At 36.7% G+C, this 18,218-nt stretch overlaps 1 protein-coding gene across 1 annotated transcript in view; it reads right to left on the minus strand.

The window, feature by feature from the left end:
• Positions 1-18,218, minus strand: part of Fsd1l (fibronectin type III and SPRY domain containing 1 like) — a gene marked incomplete at its 5' end in the record, with an annotated part of 28,695 nt that overhangs the window by 9,914 nt on the left and 563 nt on the right. Inside the window, 5 exon segments of the mRNA XM_029556942.1 lie at positions 1,617-1,705; positions 4,180-4,431; positions 5,028-5,128; positions 12,908-13,037; positions 16,492-16,590. Of these exon segments, the coding sequence (XP_029412802.1) occupies positions 1,617-1,705; positions 4,180-4,431; positions 5,028-5,128; positions 12,908-13,037; positions 16,492-16,590 (671 nt within the window).

Here is an 18,218-nt window from a genome sequence, read left to right on the forward strand (position 1 = left end):
AATAAAACTGGGAAATTGAACAGCAGACACCAATCTTATCCAAAGGAATATTGACAACTGAATACCGCTAGATGAGGAGCAGCTGACCCTCCTAAAACAAAGACCTCTAGATAGGCTGACTAGATTCACCAGAAGGACAACTGGTGGGGAATGGCTGGGGTGCCGACAACACAGCAGACAATAGCAGGGATATCAGAGTATAAGGGCTCTAGTGGGAGGAGGGAAGCTATGGGAGGGTGCTACCTGGGAAGTGGGTGTATAAAGAAAAAAAAAATTCTTCAAAGCATAAAAATTTGCTCCTTAATAATTAGTAGATGTGAAAAATATTACCATTGAAATCTACCTGATGACTTATACCCATGCTCACATGCCAAGGAGCTCAGAAAGTAAAAGACTGTGACTAGTAATAATCAGATACAGAGCGATTAGAAATGCATCTGCATCTTAGTGTCAATTGTATTAAAAATGAGTTTTTCTGTATGAAACTGTATTTTAATAATGAACTGGAGATCTTTTTTGAAGTTTAAAACCTCATTTAATTTTATGTCTCATAGGGTTTAGACAGAGTACAATATGGTATAACTGTATTAATTCAACTGTAAACCCAAAAATTTACAGCCAATTTTGAAAGAGATGCATCTTAGCTCTGGAAATTGTTATTGAATATGCTGTTGTAATGAAATGCTTCTTCTAATTATATGGTTATTAAATAAATATTTTTTAAAAATCCATATATATTCTATAAATTTATAGTCATTTAGATCCAATATACCTTGAACACTTTCTCCTGAAATGGAGAATTATACCTGCAATAATGATGGAAGAACACACATTCAAAACACCCCACTAAGTTGCACCTGAAATATGCCATTTTCATTTGGAGAGGCAGCCCCCAAATTAAGAAAAATTCTGCCAGTGACCTCATTTTAACAGAGAAATAAGACCACTCCGGTGTTAGAAGCAGCAGTAACATTTACTTTAAAAAATTAAAGACATGTTTCATTTTGTAAGTAGAAATATGAATTTTCTTACATAAATCACCTGTAACTGAGTATACCTGAAATTACATGTGTGTATATAGCCTCCAAATGGAAAACATACCATTGTTTACCAATTTAGAATAAACTGTGATAGTTCTATTAATGAATGACCAAACTAAAACCACATTCAAGATGGACAAATTTCACAGACATAAGGTTGTGTGACAAAGATGCTGTGCAATTACATTTACATAAATTTAAAAGGGAGCAAAATGGATTTGCAGTAATAAAATCCAAGACAGTGGGTAACCTTCAGAGAAGAGCCACTAGAGGATGGAAATGGGAATTAGGGCTTCTGAAGGGCTGGTGATACTATATTTCCTGCTTTTGGTACTACTTAGAAAAGTGAGTATAGACCTGTAAATAGTCATGCTTGTGATTTGTGAACCATTATGTATTAATATGGACTTGAATAAAACATACTGAAAAGACAGAAAAATCACAAATTTTGTAAAGGGTGGGTTGGGAAAAAGGAAATTAATACAAAATAAAAATATGACACTGCATCCTCAAATAATATAGCACAGATTACTCTCAAAATTGCCAGATTAAATAAAATATAAATTAGATACTAACCATGAAACCAGGTAGTACTGGCTGAGTAAACTTTGTCTTGAAGGAATACAGCAACTGCTTTGAGTGTGCATCATAGAAAGAAAGCTGACCTAAAAAGGAGAAGAAAAGCTTAATTTATGATATAAATAGTGACAATACAAATTTAAGTCCATCATGTAACCATGCCCCAAATTGTATTTTGGCATTAATTTTTGTTAAAAACAATAAGGACTATGCTTAACAATTCTCATGAAAATCTGACAACATGATTATCTGGAAAAATATAGTTTTCTTCCTGGTCTTCAAAACCCTCATAATAACTCCGTAATCTATTAGATTGGACAAAAATAACTGCAGTTTTTGCACTGTTGAAACTGAATTGTTCATTATGGGAATACACTGGTCACGGTTGGCTGTGATTGTCAACTTGACAAACCAAGTAAGAAGGAACCTCAACTGAGGAATGGTCTCTAACAGACTGGCCTATGGGCAAGCCTGTGAGGCATTTTCTTGATATTTTGAGTAATGTGGAAGGGCCCAATCCACTGTGGGTGGTGCCACCCCTGGACAGGTGGTCCTGGGTTGTATAAGAAAACACTGTTCAGCATAGGCCAGAGGAGCAAGCCAGTAAGCAGCATTCCTCCATGGTCTCTGCTTCAGTTCCTGCCTCCAGGGTCCTGCCTGATTTCCCTGAAAGATGGACTGTGCCTTGGAAGTGTAAGATGAAAGGAACTCTTTCCTGACCAAGCTGCTTTTGGTCAGTTTTTAATCACAACAGCAGAAAAGCAAACTAGGACAACATTCATAAATAAATGTGATCATATCATACATCACTTTAATGCACACTTCTTGCTTTTCGTTTTCTTACTAATGACTTATTACTTGATGTTTATACTTACTTTATTCTTTGGAAATGTTGGACAAAAGAAAATTCAAATCTTTCCTCATTCAATTTCAAAATGAGTAGAAAAGCACCAGCGATAACCCCCAACATCAATAACCCATCTGGCCTAAGAAATGCTAATGAGCATACAATAGTACTAAGGTGGCTCAAGAGGTTTTGCAATAAGGAAAAAAGGTTTGAAGATAAGGAGCATAGTGGTCAGCCATCAGAGGTTGACAATGACTAACTGACCCTCTTACAACTATACAAGAAGGTGCCAAGATTTCAACATGGACCATTCAATGATCTGTCTGCATTTGAAGGAAACAGGAAATGTAAAAAAGCTTGGGACGTTGGTCCCTGATGAGCCAAGAATTAAAAAAATAATTTTGAACTGTTGTCTTCTCTTATTCTATGCAACAACAACAAATGTCTTGATCTGACTGGGATACATGAGGAAGAATATACAACAACCGGGAGTGACCAGCTCAGGTGGCTGGACCAAGAAGCTCCTCCCAAAGCCAAGCCAAATATAGTGCGCGCTCTCTCTCTCTCTCTCTCTCTCTCTCTCTCTCTCTCACACACACACACACACACATATGCAGAATCGTGGTCACTGCTTGGTGGTCTGCTGCTGTTTTGAATCCCAGCAAAACCATTATATCTGAGCATGTTCAGCAAACCAATAACACTAAAAACTGCAACACCTATAGCCAGCCTTGGTCAAGAGACAGGGCCCAATTCTTCATGACAGTACTTCAAAAGTTGCAGGAGTTGAACTATGAAGTTTTGCCTCATTCACCATATTCATCTGACCGCTCTCCAATTGATGAGTACTACTTCAAGAATCTAGGCAACTCACGGCAGTAGAACATTCCCACAATCAGCAGGATGCAGAAAATGTTTTTCAACAGTTTGTTGAATCCTGAAGTACAGATTTTCTAGTACGTAATAAGCAAACTTTTTCTTATTGCCAAAAATGTAAATAACATTTTGATAATAATAAATATAATGGTTCCTATTTTGATTAATAAAACTGTGTTTCAGCCTAGTTATAACAACTTAAAATTCAGAGTCTAGAACCACAATTCCTTTTGCACCAACCTAATAACACTATTCTACTTATTCCACTGTCAACTGTTTATCATCATCAAAGGATTTTATTAGCTCAGTAAATGTCATGATCTCTGTGTTGACTCTGCTCAAATTCTATCAGCTTTGAAGCTTTACTCCATCAGACTGTCTTCTAATTAGGGCCACATTCATCTTCACCTCTGAATCCACAGGCTAGTCTCCATGGCTTCAGCTTTAATTCTCAAAATCCACTTGCAATCTGTCTTTCAACAGCACCATAATCTAATAATTGACTTCCTAACTGTCCACCTTCAAAACTGTTACCAGTTCTCAAATGCTGATGACCTTCTTGGTTTGTGTCCTAACCTGTGGACACCATTCATCTCTTTTTCTTCTACTCTAAATATAGTTGCTTTGTCCAGGTTCTCTTTTTCTCTCCACACACAGTGTTCTTTTAAAAAAACAACTGCCACCAAATAGGAAGGAGAAAAAAACCCCTAACATCATGAAGACTTTCACAGTACTAAGTACATTACATATGTCATTATTTTGTATAGATTTACCAAGGAAACATACTGAAATACAAGGCAAGTATGTCATGATGTATAAAAAAGTAAGTCCACTGACCTCCATCGAAATCACAAAATACACCTATTTTCTCAGGCACAGTAACATCCAAAGCTTTGACTTTATTATTATGCTTGGCTGCAAATGTGTTTTGTAACCAGTTGTTGACATGGATACACCAACTAGTGTTTGTCTTTCCCAACTGATCAAATTTTCCCAAAGTTTTGTATGCTACTCCCACGCTGTAGGATTTACAGTCCTTCTGGGCCTTTACTTCCCAATAATGCTGTCCACCTTCAATAGCAGTGTCACCTACAAAAATATCAGAAAAATAGATTTGATCTCATCATTCTTTTAGGAGTCACAGAGATTTTTACCTATCATTTATTCCACAAAGAACATCAACATTGTAATCTTCCTCCAATTTTGAGACAGAATCTCATTATGCAGCCCAGCTGGGCCTCAAGGTGACTCATGATCCTCCTCCCTCAGCTTCCTAAGTGCTGGGATTACATGCATGTGTCACCATGTCCAGCTAATTCAATTACTCTTTCTGTGAAAATAATCATGTTAACACAGAAATGCTAAATGCAGAGTTCTTGATATAAATTTAATACATATACTTATTTTTCTATGAATATGAAGTATTTCAAAGCTTTTCCTCATTACCATCCCCCCTTCAATGGTAATAGATACATGAGGCATTACTATTTGAGTTGAAGTAACGATTTAAAAGTATCCGTAATAAGTCAACTTGAAAAACCCAAAGAAGGTAGGCTTTGGTATAGAAACTTCTTCAGAGACTCATTCACTATACACTCAGACACGCTGGAACAAAGTGAGAACATTCACTAGTATGACTGTGCTGCCTTTATTCTGACATGAAGCACTGTTATGCTTTAGCCTACCCAGCACTGTGTATGATTCCCCAGTAAAACGGTCTCTGCTGCCTCTTACTGCTGGTGGCCTGGAGCCTGTAGATGTCCGTTTGGGGGAAGGTGTACCACTTCTAAAAAAATAAGAACAAGAAGAAAAATGTATTATATTGAAAATATTTCATAAACTGGAATTAAAGATCATAGGAGGAAATTTCTGAAAAGATTCCTAATTATGTTGCACCATTTCATTTGATCTGAATTACTATTTAAGAAAGTTATCAATTATAAACACAAGGAAGAAGCCATCAGTACAAAGCAGGCTGAACACACTAATGACATGCAGACTGAGGAAGGCTTATAAAACACATATTTGAAATAAGAAACGATACCAAAATGAGACAAGACTCACTGGTGGAAAAACAATTAAGAAAGACATTTAGAGCCAGGCGTGGTGGCACATGCCTTTAGTCCCAGCCCTCAGGAGGCAGAGGCAGGGGGATTTCTGTGAGTTCAAGGTCAGCCTGATCTACACAGTAAGTTCCAGGCCAGCTGGGGGCTACAGGGAGACCCTATCTCAAAAAAAAAAAAAAAAAAAAAAAAAAAAAAAAAAAAGAAAGAAAGAAAAAGAAAGGCATTTAGTTATAGCTTGAAAATATTTTCGCTATTAAATTTAAATAAAAGCAAAGGCAAAATTAGGCTTCTTATAATTATAAGCAACTATTTTACTAGCTGTATTTTTGTTCTTGACCTTTCTTTTAAAAACTGTCCAAATTATATACAGGAAATATCAAGTATCATAAAGTATGTCTACTATTAAAATGGACAAAGTCCAATACTCCTCAAGGTATTGAAGCAGGGTCTCCCTGTAGCCCCAGCTGTCCTGGAACTCACTATGTAGACCAGGCTGGCCTTGAACTCACAGAGATTTGTCTTTCTCTGCCTCCCAAGTGCTGGGACTACAGGTGTGCGCCACCATTCAACTGGGGAATATAAATATTTAATGTCATTTCATATGATTCAATGAATAACTTCATTCTGGATTATTTAAATGTCATCTTGCTATCAACAGATTTATGAGTTGTTTCAAATAATTAAACTAAACCTGACTATTTCACCTGTCTCCTTTCTAGTGAATGCTATTAAGTAGCACAATTGCATCTCTACAACTATAGTATTTACGAAGTTTAGTTTAATCCTTCCTGTGCTGCATAGCTTTAGTTGTCAACTTGACACACCTGGGTTGAGGGAGCCTCAACTGGGGAATTGCTTCCATTGGACTGGCCTGTGGCCATATCTGTGGGGGCATTTTCTTGATTGTTGAGCGATGTGGAAGGGCCCAGCCCACAGTGGGTTGTGCCACCCCTGGGGCAGGTTGTCCTGTATTGTATAAAAAAGGAGGTTGAGCACAGGCTAGGGAAGCAAGCCAATAAGCAGTGTTCCTCCATGGCCTGTGCTTCAGCTCCTGCCTCCAGGTTTCTGCCCTGAGTTCCTACCTTGGAACAGGTGATGAACTATGAACTGGGAGATGTAAGCCAAAACCCCCTTTCCTTCCCAAGCTGGTATTGGTCAGAGTGTTTTGTCACAGTAACTGAAAGCAAAGAAGAACACTTCCCAAAGGATATGAAAGGTTCTGTTTTGTAAATTATCATGTTTTATCTGAATAGAACATAAACAGATGAGTAAGGATGGGCAAATGAAAATTTCTGTGAAACTTGTGCTCAGGTAGCAGTTATTGACTTCTTTGTATTGGGTACTGCAAGAACTAAAGGAAAAGAAAATCTAAAAAATGTTTTTGACAGGTCCTCCAAAATAGAGGACAGAAATGATTAAAAATCCTGGGTGTGGTAGTATATACCAGTAACCTTAGCACTCAGGAGGCTGAGGCTGGAGGATTGCAAATTTGATGCTAGTCTAGGCCACCTAGCAAATTCAAGGTTAGTCTGAGCTATACAGGGAGACCTTGTTTTAAAAGGCTGGGGGGAAAAGTGAAAATAAAGAAGCATTTATAATCATTATTCTGAACAAATGTAGTTTTTAATTTCATCAAAATTTTTTGGCTTGAGCAAGTTTCTAAGCTGGCACTTATATAACACTCTTATAAGTCATTAAATAGGTGGGGCATTGGTGGCACATGCCTTTAATCCCAGCACTCAGGAGACAGAGCCAGGTGGATCTCTGTGAATTCAGGGCCAGAGTTCCAAGCCAGCCAAGGTTTATCTATCTATCTATCTATCTATCTATCTATCTATCTATCTATCTATCTACCATCCATCATCTATCTATCTAATCTATGGTGAGATCCTGTATCAAAACAAAAGTCCAAAACCGCCCCCCAACCCAAAAAGAAAGAAAAAAAAGGTCACTAAGTTGTAAGAAGGTGAAATTTGTAAACATTCTGTCCAATTAGTGACAACTCAAAAAAGAAAACAAAAATCCCACACCAAAATTTTGTCTTTGATTTCTGAAAGTGAAAAAAATAGTAAATATAATTTGATTTTCATTGTCCTGTGGTGGGGAGGGCAAGGTGTCTTGAAGCTGGGGATTTTCAAGCTATTTCCTGAATGCAAGGGAACCCAAAAGTGCCACAGGTGCTGCAGCAGGGACCCCAGGAAGAAGCTAATTCCAGTGCTCCTTTCTATTTTAACCAGCTACTCTTTTCTCCTTTTAGATTAGCCTTCTGGGAATACTGCCTTTGAAGAAATCATTACATAATTTAAATATGTGAAAAGCAGTTTTAGATGCAATATTAGGAAGGCTTGAAAAGAAACAGTTAAAAATATAGGCCTAATGTAGCTTACAAATTATAACAAAAAGTTTTAAATCTCTAAAACACCTAGACAAGACTTTAGTATGATTTTCAAATATTCTTCAAACATTCATTTAAAACATCTGAAATGAACCTCTCTACTAGAAAGGACATTCAGGATGGCTCACCAAAGATTACCTAATACATAGCAAAATATTACTATCCATTAATCTTCCTTACCCCAAGTTAATTCAATTTCATATATTGATATTTATATAAAAATAAATATAGCTTTAATTAATCTTAAATGTATTTGTAGAAATTAGTTTTGTAGGCTGGGCATGGTAGTGCATGCCTTTAATCTCAGCACTCTGTGAGATAAAGGCCAGCCTGTTCTATATAGCATGCTCCAGGACAGCTGAGGATACAGGAAACCCTGTCTCAGAAAGACCTTCACTCCCCTCCTCCACAAAAACCCCAAACCAAACCAAAACAAAAAAAAAAACAACAGGAAAAAAATTAGCTGGTTTGGAAGAGAAGTGAAGGAAATGAAAGACAAAACTGGAACCTCAGCTCCTCAGTGTGTCTAGCTGCCTTCGTCACAGTGCTCTCTAGGAAGGCTAGCATAATGCTTAACAGTCATGACTGTTTGCTTCTCTTCTTTGCTGAGAGATGGAGCGAAGAAAAGAAAGATGTTCTGTGGGTAACCAGCATTGATCAAATGAAAGGAGATGAGAAGTTACAGTAAATGTGTCATGAAGAGTGGGGAAGAGGGGCTGGAGAGATGGCTCAGTAGTTAAGAACACTGATTGCTCCTGCAGAGGACCTGGGGTCGGTTCCCAGTACCCACATGGCAGCTGACAACCATCTATAACTCCAGTTCTAGAGGATCCAGTTTCCTCTTCTGACTTCTGGGGGCACTGCATGACATGAGTACACTTACATACATGTAGGCAATACACTCGTAGACATAAAATAAAAATAAAATACTTTTTAAAAAAGAGGAAGAATGAAAAGCACTAACGGCAGGATTCTAAAATGTTAGCACATAGTAAAATCACTGGGCGCCTTTTTTGTTTTCTGGTGCTAGCGATGGAATTAGGACTCGCATGTGGTAGGGAAGCACTCTGCTGGAGTACATACCCCACTGGAGGAACTCTTAAAAGTACATGTTATCATAGTTGCACAGCAGAGTTAAGAGCCACTGAAGAAGTAAATAAATAAGTGTCTCTTCTAACAAAGGCAGGGATTAAACGGTGATGATGAAAAGATAATTCTTAGACAATCTAGCATGAGGTGCCCTCAATTCACCTTGCTATGGTTAAGTCTGTGAAGTAGCTGAAGGGGCCACATCTCAAAGTTGTGTCTTTAGTACACAAGAGATGTGCAACACCTTCACTAAAATGTGGCACTATTAATGAAGGGTCATCTGTATTTTTCCTGATCCATGTTGCTGGAGAACCCAACTGTCTGCTGGCAGGAAATACAACACTTTGAAAACCATTTTCCAGGTACTTAGGAGCAGTGGATGAGAGTTATACAGTAAAAATAGAAAAGACTGGCTTATCACAGCTTCAACATACATTACAAGCTCATCTAAAAACCAGAGAAACAAAATTTTTAAGAAAACAAGTTGTAACTTACCAGTAGTAAAGAAATAAAAGGAAGCATGGCAGGGAAAAAAAGAAAAAACAGATTTAACTACTGAGAATCAGAGTTTAGCATCAGAGGAAGGTTTAATAAGGAAAGCTCTTCCAGCTCTTAAGTAGATTTTTATGGCAGTACAAAAGTCATAATGTTATGTACATCACGATCCCCTCCTACTCTCCTTGAAGATGCCTTGGCTACTTAACTGAGTTCAGACTCTTTGCTACCTCTAGACTAAATTATTTTACCTGCTTTCCGCCCTATCCAGCTTGTTTACTATTACAAGATGAACAGAGTTGATTCCCCTACTTTAAAATTGCCATTGTTTTTTCATATTTATAAATAACTTAGTTTGAAAGTTCATGATATGGTCCCAATCTGTCTTCCTAGTCTTTTTGCCCTAGGAGAGCACACTACAAGTAAATGTACCAGCCAAAGTATGCTTTAATTTTTAATTTACATTCGTTTACTGTTTTTTCCTTGCTTGTCCTCATTACAAGAAGAAATAGCACACATTCTCTCATTTCTTGAAGACTCATTCTAAATACCACTCCCTAAATGAAGGTCTTCCAGATCCTACCATTCTAAATTCTATAGACTCTAGGTCCTGGCCAAAATCCCATGTCACACCCACCCATGGACAACTACAAAGATTTTACCTGGCAGGCCTAGTGGTAGATTGAGAGAGCCTTCCTATCAGGGAGTAGGGTGGGCTCCTCTGTTCACTCACACCATATTGAGCACACCTAGTTCCACTACAGTTTCTAGAGTTTTATCCCCTACCCCATCCACGCACATAGACTTGTCTACATTCCTGGCCTAGTCAGCTTTATTCATAGACTACTTATAGGAGAGAAGCCCCATGCAGAGACACTTTTTCATAGCATGTGTGTGTGTGTGTGTGTGTGTGTGTGTGTGTGTGAGAGAGAGAGAGAGAGAGAGAGAGAGAGAGAGAGAGAGAGAGGGGGGTGGCACAGGAGAGACAGACAGTCAGAAACAGTTTACTTCACTATCTTAGAACTTTTCTACTTTTAACTCTTTTTTATTTTTGACGCTTCAATTAATAAACCAAGATGAGCATTTTGTTTGGGATTTCCAGGCAGTGGGAACATCCTCTACTTGTGATCTATGCTACCTCACCTGATCTCCACCCTTGCCATTCAACTGGGGAAAATGAATACCAGGTGAGTGAGCCCCCTTTCTTTGGTGACCTCTTGCTTCTCACTGTAAAGTCAGTAAAGACTTGCCTGTTTGGCACACTATTCTAACCAAACACCTCAACATCTGGCAGCTCTGAACATCTTCCTTCCTCTGAACTCCTTTATTCCCATTGACAACACATAATGTCTACCTTTTGCCACTGTTACATGTGCATATTTATATCATCTTTATGAGTCAGAGCAAGTTGTCTAAAAGCAAGGACTGTGTTTTAAAACCCCATAATATCCGTTTTCTACAGAAAACAAACATTATGTATAATAAATGTATATAGGTTGAGTAGCCCTAATCCAGAAATCTGAAATATCCAACATTGGAAACCTTGAGCACTGACATGATGCCAAAAGTAGAAATTTCCATACCTAGCTTCATGTAACAAGTCACAATCGGCGTACAGTACACTAAACACATGTACAGAATTACCTTCAGGGTATGAATATAAGGTGTATAAAACACAAATCAATTTTGAGTTTAAGCTTGGATCTCAACCTCAAGATTTCTCATACATAGAGAGACAACTATTTCAAAATCCAAAGTATTTTTGAGTCCTAAGCACTTTGGATAAGGGATAATCAACTTGTATAACCTTTCTGAAATGGCCTACAGATAAAATACCCTTAAAAGGAAAGGAGAAAGAACCTGAAATACCAAGTACAAGCAATCCTCAATTTTCTAAGTAACCAAATGAAACATTATGGACTTATCAAATCGCAACACAAATACAACCACTTTTACCAATAATGTGTAAATAAGCCAAAAAGATGAAAAGAAATAACTTCAAAAGAGTATGTATCTTGGTTTCTGTTAAGACACATGGTATTTTCTTTTTTAAAATTTTATTTATTATTTTTTATTTTATGTGTATGAGTGTATTGCCTGCATGTATGTTAAGAGCACTTGTATTGTGCAGTGCCCGCGGAGGACAGAAGAGGCTGTTGGATCCCATGGAACTGGAGTTACGGACAATTGTTAGCTGCCATGTAGGTGCTGGGACTCAAACCCAGGTCTTCTGCAAGAACAAACAGTGTTCTTAACCACTGAGCCATCTCTCCAGCCCAGTATTTAGTATTTTCAAATAAGCATATTATGACTCATGCAATTTGAAAAGATCCACCTTTCTGGCACTATCCTGATCATTTTATCAATTACTTTATTGCTTTAACCTAGATGCTTTGAAATTATACGATTATCATTAATACATAACAGTTTGAATTTGCCTCATGTCAAATACAAATAAAAGCAATCAATAATGTTAGATATATTGGATACAGTACAACAAGAAAGATGCCAAAAGTAAGTAAAAGCAGGGAAAAATCAGGCTGCGGAAATAATTCTAGAAAGTCTTTTTAAAGCAGAGCATATTTTGTTATCATACAGTATAACTCAAACAATGCAGTACACTATAATGCTATAATTTTAAACACAAGCTATAAATACAGTCTACACAAAGCAATATTTTAGCTTATGAAGGCTGCTGCAATGACGTCTGCTTATTGGTTAAAAGAAATTATTCAGCCAAGCTAGATGCTAAGTCCTAGAACTAGACAGACACAGATCATCACCTTGTATGTTTCCTCAGTGAAGCAACATGGACACTGTCAGATAAAAACAGGCAACTGTTAAGAAACTGCTTCACAACGTCTATTTACCATCTTAAAATAAAATCGACCAAATGCTTGCTGAGGAGATTTCTGACTGACTGTTGTAACTCACAAAGACATTTACCATCAGTTTGAGCAAAAATTTACTGCTTGTCTCCCATATTTTGACATTATCTAGATAAGTTATGACAATAACAAATGGTCCTCAGGCCTGCTTCTTAGAGTTACTGAATTGCTCTTCAGCAGCAAGATTTGGGGCTGAAATGCTAAATGTTGCCATTTGGTGCAGCCCTCCTTTAGGTAAGCTAGATGATCTGTAAATCTTATGTTTAGAATCCACGCATGAGCTTTTCTCTAACCAGTTCAGATTGCTGTCTCTGTAAATACAGAATTAAAAAACAGAATGCTGAAAATAAAAATATTAAAAATTATGAAAGAAACTAAGAAAAAGTAATGAAAAGTGTCAATGACAAATTCAAACATTGATAAATGATATTATAGTCTTTACCTTGAAGTTACTAACATCACAAATCATACTGGTATGTAGGATAAAAATTAAAACTATGAGTTATTGTCAAATAAGAATCCACATACAAGCACTTGTCCACATATAAAATAAGAATTTCAATAGAAGTTATGGTCAGAGACACCCAATATACAAACATCTGTCCATATACAGATTTAATGAATGAACTTACCTGCCTTTGTTTTCTTTTCCTTTAATTTTACTTTCTTGCCCTTTTCCTCCAGTGGGATCCCACTCTACACAGGTATCTTCAACTTTCAGGTTCAAATGGGATGATGAGTTATCTAAACTGAAGTTAAGTGCTGTCCAAGACAATGTTTTTTTGTTAAAAAATGTAATACATCTCATTTTTCTGAAACACACCTGTCAGTATATTATTTTCTTAATCAACTGATGCAATACTGTGTGCAGAGAACAAAGTCCAAAATCCTAACCCTAGCATGTAAAACTCTCAATGATTAGGCTGTAATTCATAATTCCCACCTATGTTGAGTAATTTTTCTCTGCACATCTTATACGATAACCAGATACAGTGCATCTGCACAGCCCCTCATATTTCTGCCATTTCTTCTACTGGACTCTCATTAGCACATGGTAATCCTAATTTAATGTTATTAAAATTATCAGTGGGTTCTCAGCTGATCATTTTGTCTAAGCAGGAAGAGAAACTGGTAGAATTATGGAGGAAGAAAAAGCAACACAATATAGAAAGTTATGTTGCAAAAATGCAGCACACACATTTTCTCTGATGCTTCAATACTTAATTTCACACTTAAACTCTCATTAGTTCCGCACTGAAATGCGCATGAGTAAACTGGAGCCCCAGTGACATCAGTAAAGGAGCTGACTCAGCAGATGAATCTCTTGATGGAGTACAAAGGAAAGAGGCCACTTAATGAAAACAAAACAAGTAAAAACCAAAACTATGCTTTTCAGATTATTTGATGTTTTGGAGAACTGTCTATAGTACTCAAAATGCTTAGAAGTGCTAATTTAGGAAATCAATGTAAGAAGATACTAGTTTCCCTTTTTAGGAACTAAGAAAAAATCATTAAAATGAGTTGATTCAACAGCAATGCAGTTTCTTCTATTTTGTAATGTGATTCCCAGACTACCGTACAAGGCATCATTTATTACATAGTTACAAATTAATCTGCTCCTGTTAGCTACATTTCCCTCTAAAAGTTCAAATTCTGGGTAATTATGGATTAAATAAATATTCCCTAAAAATTTTTAAAAAGGAAATGTTCCTGTATAATATGCCATTTCATTGAAGGATATCAGTTGAAATTAGCTAAGGCTTTAGTGTGTTGGTGAAATATGCAGCACCACATGACAAAATAAGCATATAGCACCTAGTGAAGGAAGCATTCTTTTATCCTTAATTCTGTAAAGACCACTTCAATTTCAACATGCACCAGAGCCTCTGTTCATTGTCTTTATTTATAAAACATCTGGATGAAAATATACCAACCACACAGCTCTACTAAACGTCACAGTATACGAGTAAGTCACTCACTTTCAAAAGCTGCATTTCAGCAGAAGTAAACTTAGAGGAAAAGTAAATCAGCTTTTCAGTAAAATGGAAATAGAATTCCTTAATAGGCAGATCACCAAAAGATACTACATTTCCAAAAGGAACTGTTTTAAGAAAACATAATTACCCTCTACACTGTAGATATTAGCTTATGCATTATAAGGGCATCCACATTTTTGAAAGAAAGAAAAATTGGCTTTAACAGAGTGCCATCAACTGTCAATAGCTTACTAAATAAAGCACCAAGGTCAAATGAAGGAGAGAAGGAACCCTAAGGCTGTTCCCTTATGTTTGTTCTGACAGAGCGAAGAGCCACCAGCCACCTGAAGTCAAGGACGGCAGGAAGAGGTCCTGTTTCAAAAGCACCTGTGACCATACATCAAATACCACAACACCCCAACAGTTTTAATCTCCCTCTTTTTCTATGGACACACCCTTTATTAGACCCCTGTTAAGTCCTAGACCTTCATTAAGGTAACAGGGATAATAATCTAAAGGCAAAAAAGGAGAAGAGAGAGAGAGAGAGAGAGAGAGAGAGAGAGAGAGATATCACTGCCTTGAAAGTAAGATCCTGTCTCATACTGTAAAACTGAACCACAGCCACTACTTGAAAGTTGGGAAGTAGTTTTATTTCTTATTAATACCGTATCATTTATCTTTATAAGAAAGCAAAGGATGATATACCTTTAAAACTTTGGGAATAAGAACTTAAATTACTCATGACTTTTACAATCTTCGTGCCAGAAGAAATAACACTACATACACTGAAGGGACAGAAATGGCAATGCTTACTCCATTAAATTTCCATAGGCCTGAACTATTTACTTTCCATCTTGTCTTCCTGCCATTTTTTGTTCTGATGGACTGATTTGTAGTGGTTAGTCACAAAAGCTGAGGCAAACAAAACAAACTAGTAAACAATGTTCAATGTATCACATAAGGAATTTGATTTAGGACTCCCTGAAGATTAGAATCACTGCGCCTGGGCCTTTGGGTTGTGTTTCAATCTAGTCTCACCTCAGGAGGTTTACTTAACTGTGAAAAACACCGCAAGAGATTAGAATCATCTCAATCTTTTTTAACCCCAAGATGAGTCTGCTTAGTGGGATCCAGATATTACTATCAGGAGCAGGTCTCAAACTCCAAAGGAAACCCTATGGCAGCAATTCCTTTTCCAAATTAACTTGCATAAAATCCACAGTTCATCATATTTAGGTCCAAGTTTGGTCACTAGCTATAAAGAGACAATGAAAAGTAATAACAAAAAAGCTATGATGCTCCTTAGGGTAAGTAATTATAGCAATGCAATCTTCTCTAATAAGGGCTAAAAGCAGTTCAAGCCATAGAAAAGATTATCTGCCTTGAAACTGGACAAGGCATCAAAGACTTTGAAAAAACAGCAACATCTTAGTTTGATAATAAGGAATTAAAAGTAATTACATTCCTTAGATAAGCTATGTATAATTCTCAAGTAAAAATATTTGCAAATTTAAATTTCAAGTCAGAATTTTTCTAGACCTTTTTGGTACAGAAATATTATTCTAAGTTTGTCTCATCAGTAATCTGCAGGCCTTGAGGGCTAAAGCATTTGCCTACCATGCAAAGGCCCTGGGTTCAAGCTCTGGCACTTAGTTTTCTCAGATTTAAGTTTATATTCTCATCTAAACCACATCCAATTTCTAGCATGCATATCTACTCAAATACTATTACACATACACTACAAGTTAGTGAAATTCTCCAAGTCTCAAGTGCTTAGTACAATGCATAGAGTCTAATTTGGGAAGTAATAACTCATAATTGATAACTAAGTAATCTCAAGTATCACCTCAATGGGAAGATCTCTACATTATGGCCTGCAAACTGGTAAATATCTAAAAATTCACACATACATACACACACACACACACACTCAAATATGCAGTGCAAACATTAAAAAGTAAAGAAATTGAAATTTGAAAGTAATTTCAAAAAAATTTATCAACTCAGTCTATTTTACTTACGTGAGATAATTATACTGGGAAATCTAGTGAAAAGTCTACTATAGTCCTATTATCTAGTGAAAAGTCTACTATAGTCCTATTTTCCTCCACTGGGAAAGCCAGAGGTAGGTGGTGGAGGAGGTGGGGAAGGAAATCAACCACACAAGAAATGCCTTTGACAAAGTCTTAAAAAGCTTCTGAAGCTAAGTCCTGGCTGATGCTGCAGACATCTGCTCTTACCTTTGGTCTCTAGGGTCACTGGATCAGAGTAGTCTCCAGCCACAGCCTTGTTACAAGCTCGCACTCTGAAATTCATATACTTTGAATCAAATTTTAAGCCTGAAAAAATAAAGTGGTATTTTTAGACATAAAAAAATTTTAGACATAAAAAAGGGATTGCTTCCCAAAAGTATGAGCGTGCATCTTCAAACATATTTTTTCTTCTTAGAAATATCTTTGAGAAAAGGATAAATTTGGATTAAACAGGTGATACTGCCTGAAATAAGAATCATGACTTATGTAGTAATTTCTTCAAAATAAATAAATTACACAAATATCAACATGTTCAACCCAGTAATTAATAAAGAGATATCCTTTCAGTTCTCATTAGAAGTCATATTTTGGGGTCTGGAGAAATGGTTCAGCAGTTAAGAGCACTGCCTATTCTTGCAGAGGACCTGGGTTCAGTTCCCAATACCCACATGGTTGTTAAAAACCGCCTGTAACTCCAGTTTCAGGGGAATCCAATGCCTTCTTCTGACTTCTGTGGCACTGCATGACATGGGTGCACTTACATACATGCAGGCAATATACTCATAAACATAAAATGAAAATAATAAATTATATTTAAAAAGTCATATTTTGCCTGGTGTGGTGACATACACCTGCAATACCAGCACTTGAAAAAGGCTAGTTCGAGGTTAGCCAGGACTACAAAGCAAAATCCTGTCTCTAAAATCAAGCAAAAATCCCACAACAAACCAAAAACAATAAAAAAGTAGTATTTAATTTAAGGAAAGATGTCAGCTTATAGTAATGTATAAATCAATTTTTGGAAAGTAGATACCACTAAAGAATTTTAATATTTATGAAACATCCTATTTTTACATGAAAATAAATTTAAACAGGAACTAAAGTTCAGAGATTAATAAGACTTATGAAGTTAGACCTATATTAAAGTTGGAGTCCAAAAAGACTACCTTCCCAATGAGCCCAATCACAACCTAACCGAGCCTGTTTTCAATCTATAAAATAAAAATTAAAAAAGCATTTTCCTAACCCATGTATGATTGAGACGTAATATTCTGATTAAATGAGGTGAATGATACAGTGCAAGTGTTATATAATGCCAGTTTCTGACAAGCAGTTAAGTACTCAATAATAATAGCTCCTACTGTTCCTACCGTGCATAATACACACTGAAAATCTCAGGCAATATTTAGTTTATTTCAAACATCAAAAGTACTCATTATACTTAGACATCTTTTTAAAGCTTTTAAAAGGCCAAAACAAAAATTACTTAGACTACAATTGGATGTGGTGGTGCACACCTTTAATCCCATCACTCAGGAGGCAGAGGCAGGCAGATCTCTTTGAGTTCAAGGGCAGCCTGATCTACACATTGAGTTCTAGGTCAACTGGGGCCACAGGGAGACCCTGTCTCAAACACCTTCCCCAACAACAACAACAAAAAAAGAATTTTTTAGACTGAATTATAATTCTGTGTTAAGTAGTAACATGAAGGTAACACTAAAACAGTGAAAACAACAGTATTAACAGGACCAGTGAAATATCAAGTGTGACCTGAAAAATAAAGTGCTTTTTTACTTAGTTAAAAAAACAATATAAAAATTAAAGGTCACTTCGGGAGGCAGAGGCAAGGTGGATCTCTGTGAGTTCAAGGCCAGCCTGGTCTACATAGTGAGTTCCAGGACAGCTGGGGCTACAGGGAAACCCTGTCTCAAAAA

This window comes from Nannospalax galili, unplaced genomic scaffold, assembly GCF_000622305.1.
Source record: "Nannospalax galili isolate Female #2095 unplaced genomic scaffold, S.galili_v1.0 scaffold666, whole genome shotgun sequence".
Taxonomy (NCBI): domain Eukaryota; kingdom Metazoa; phylum Chordata; class Mammalia; order Rodentia; family Spalacidae; genus Nannospalax; species Nannospalax galili.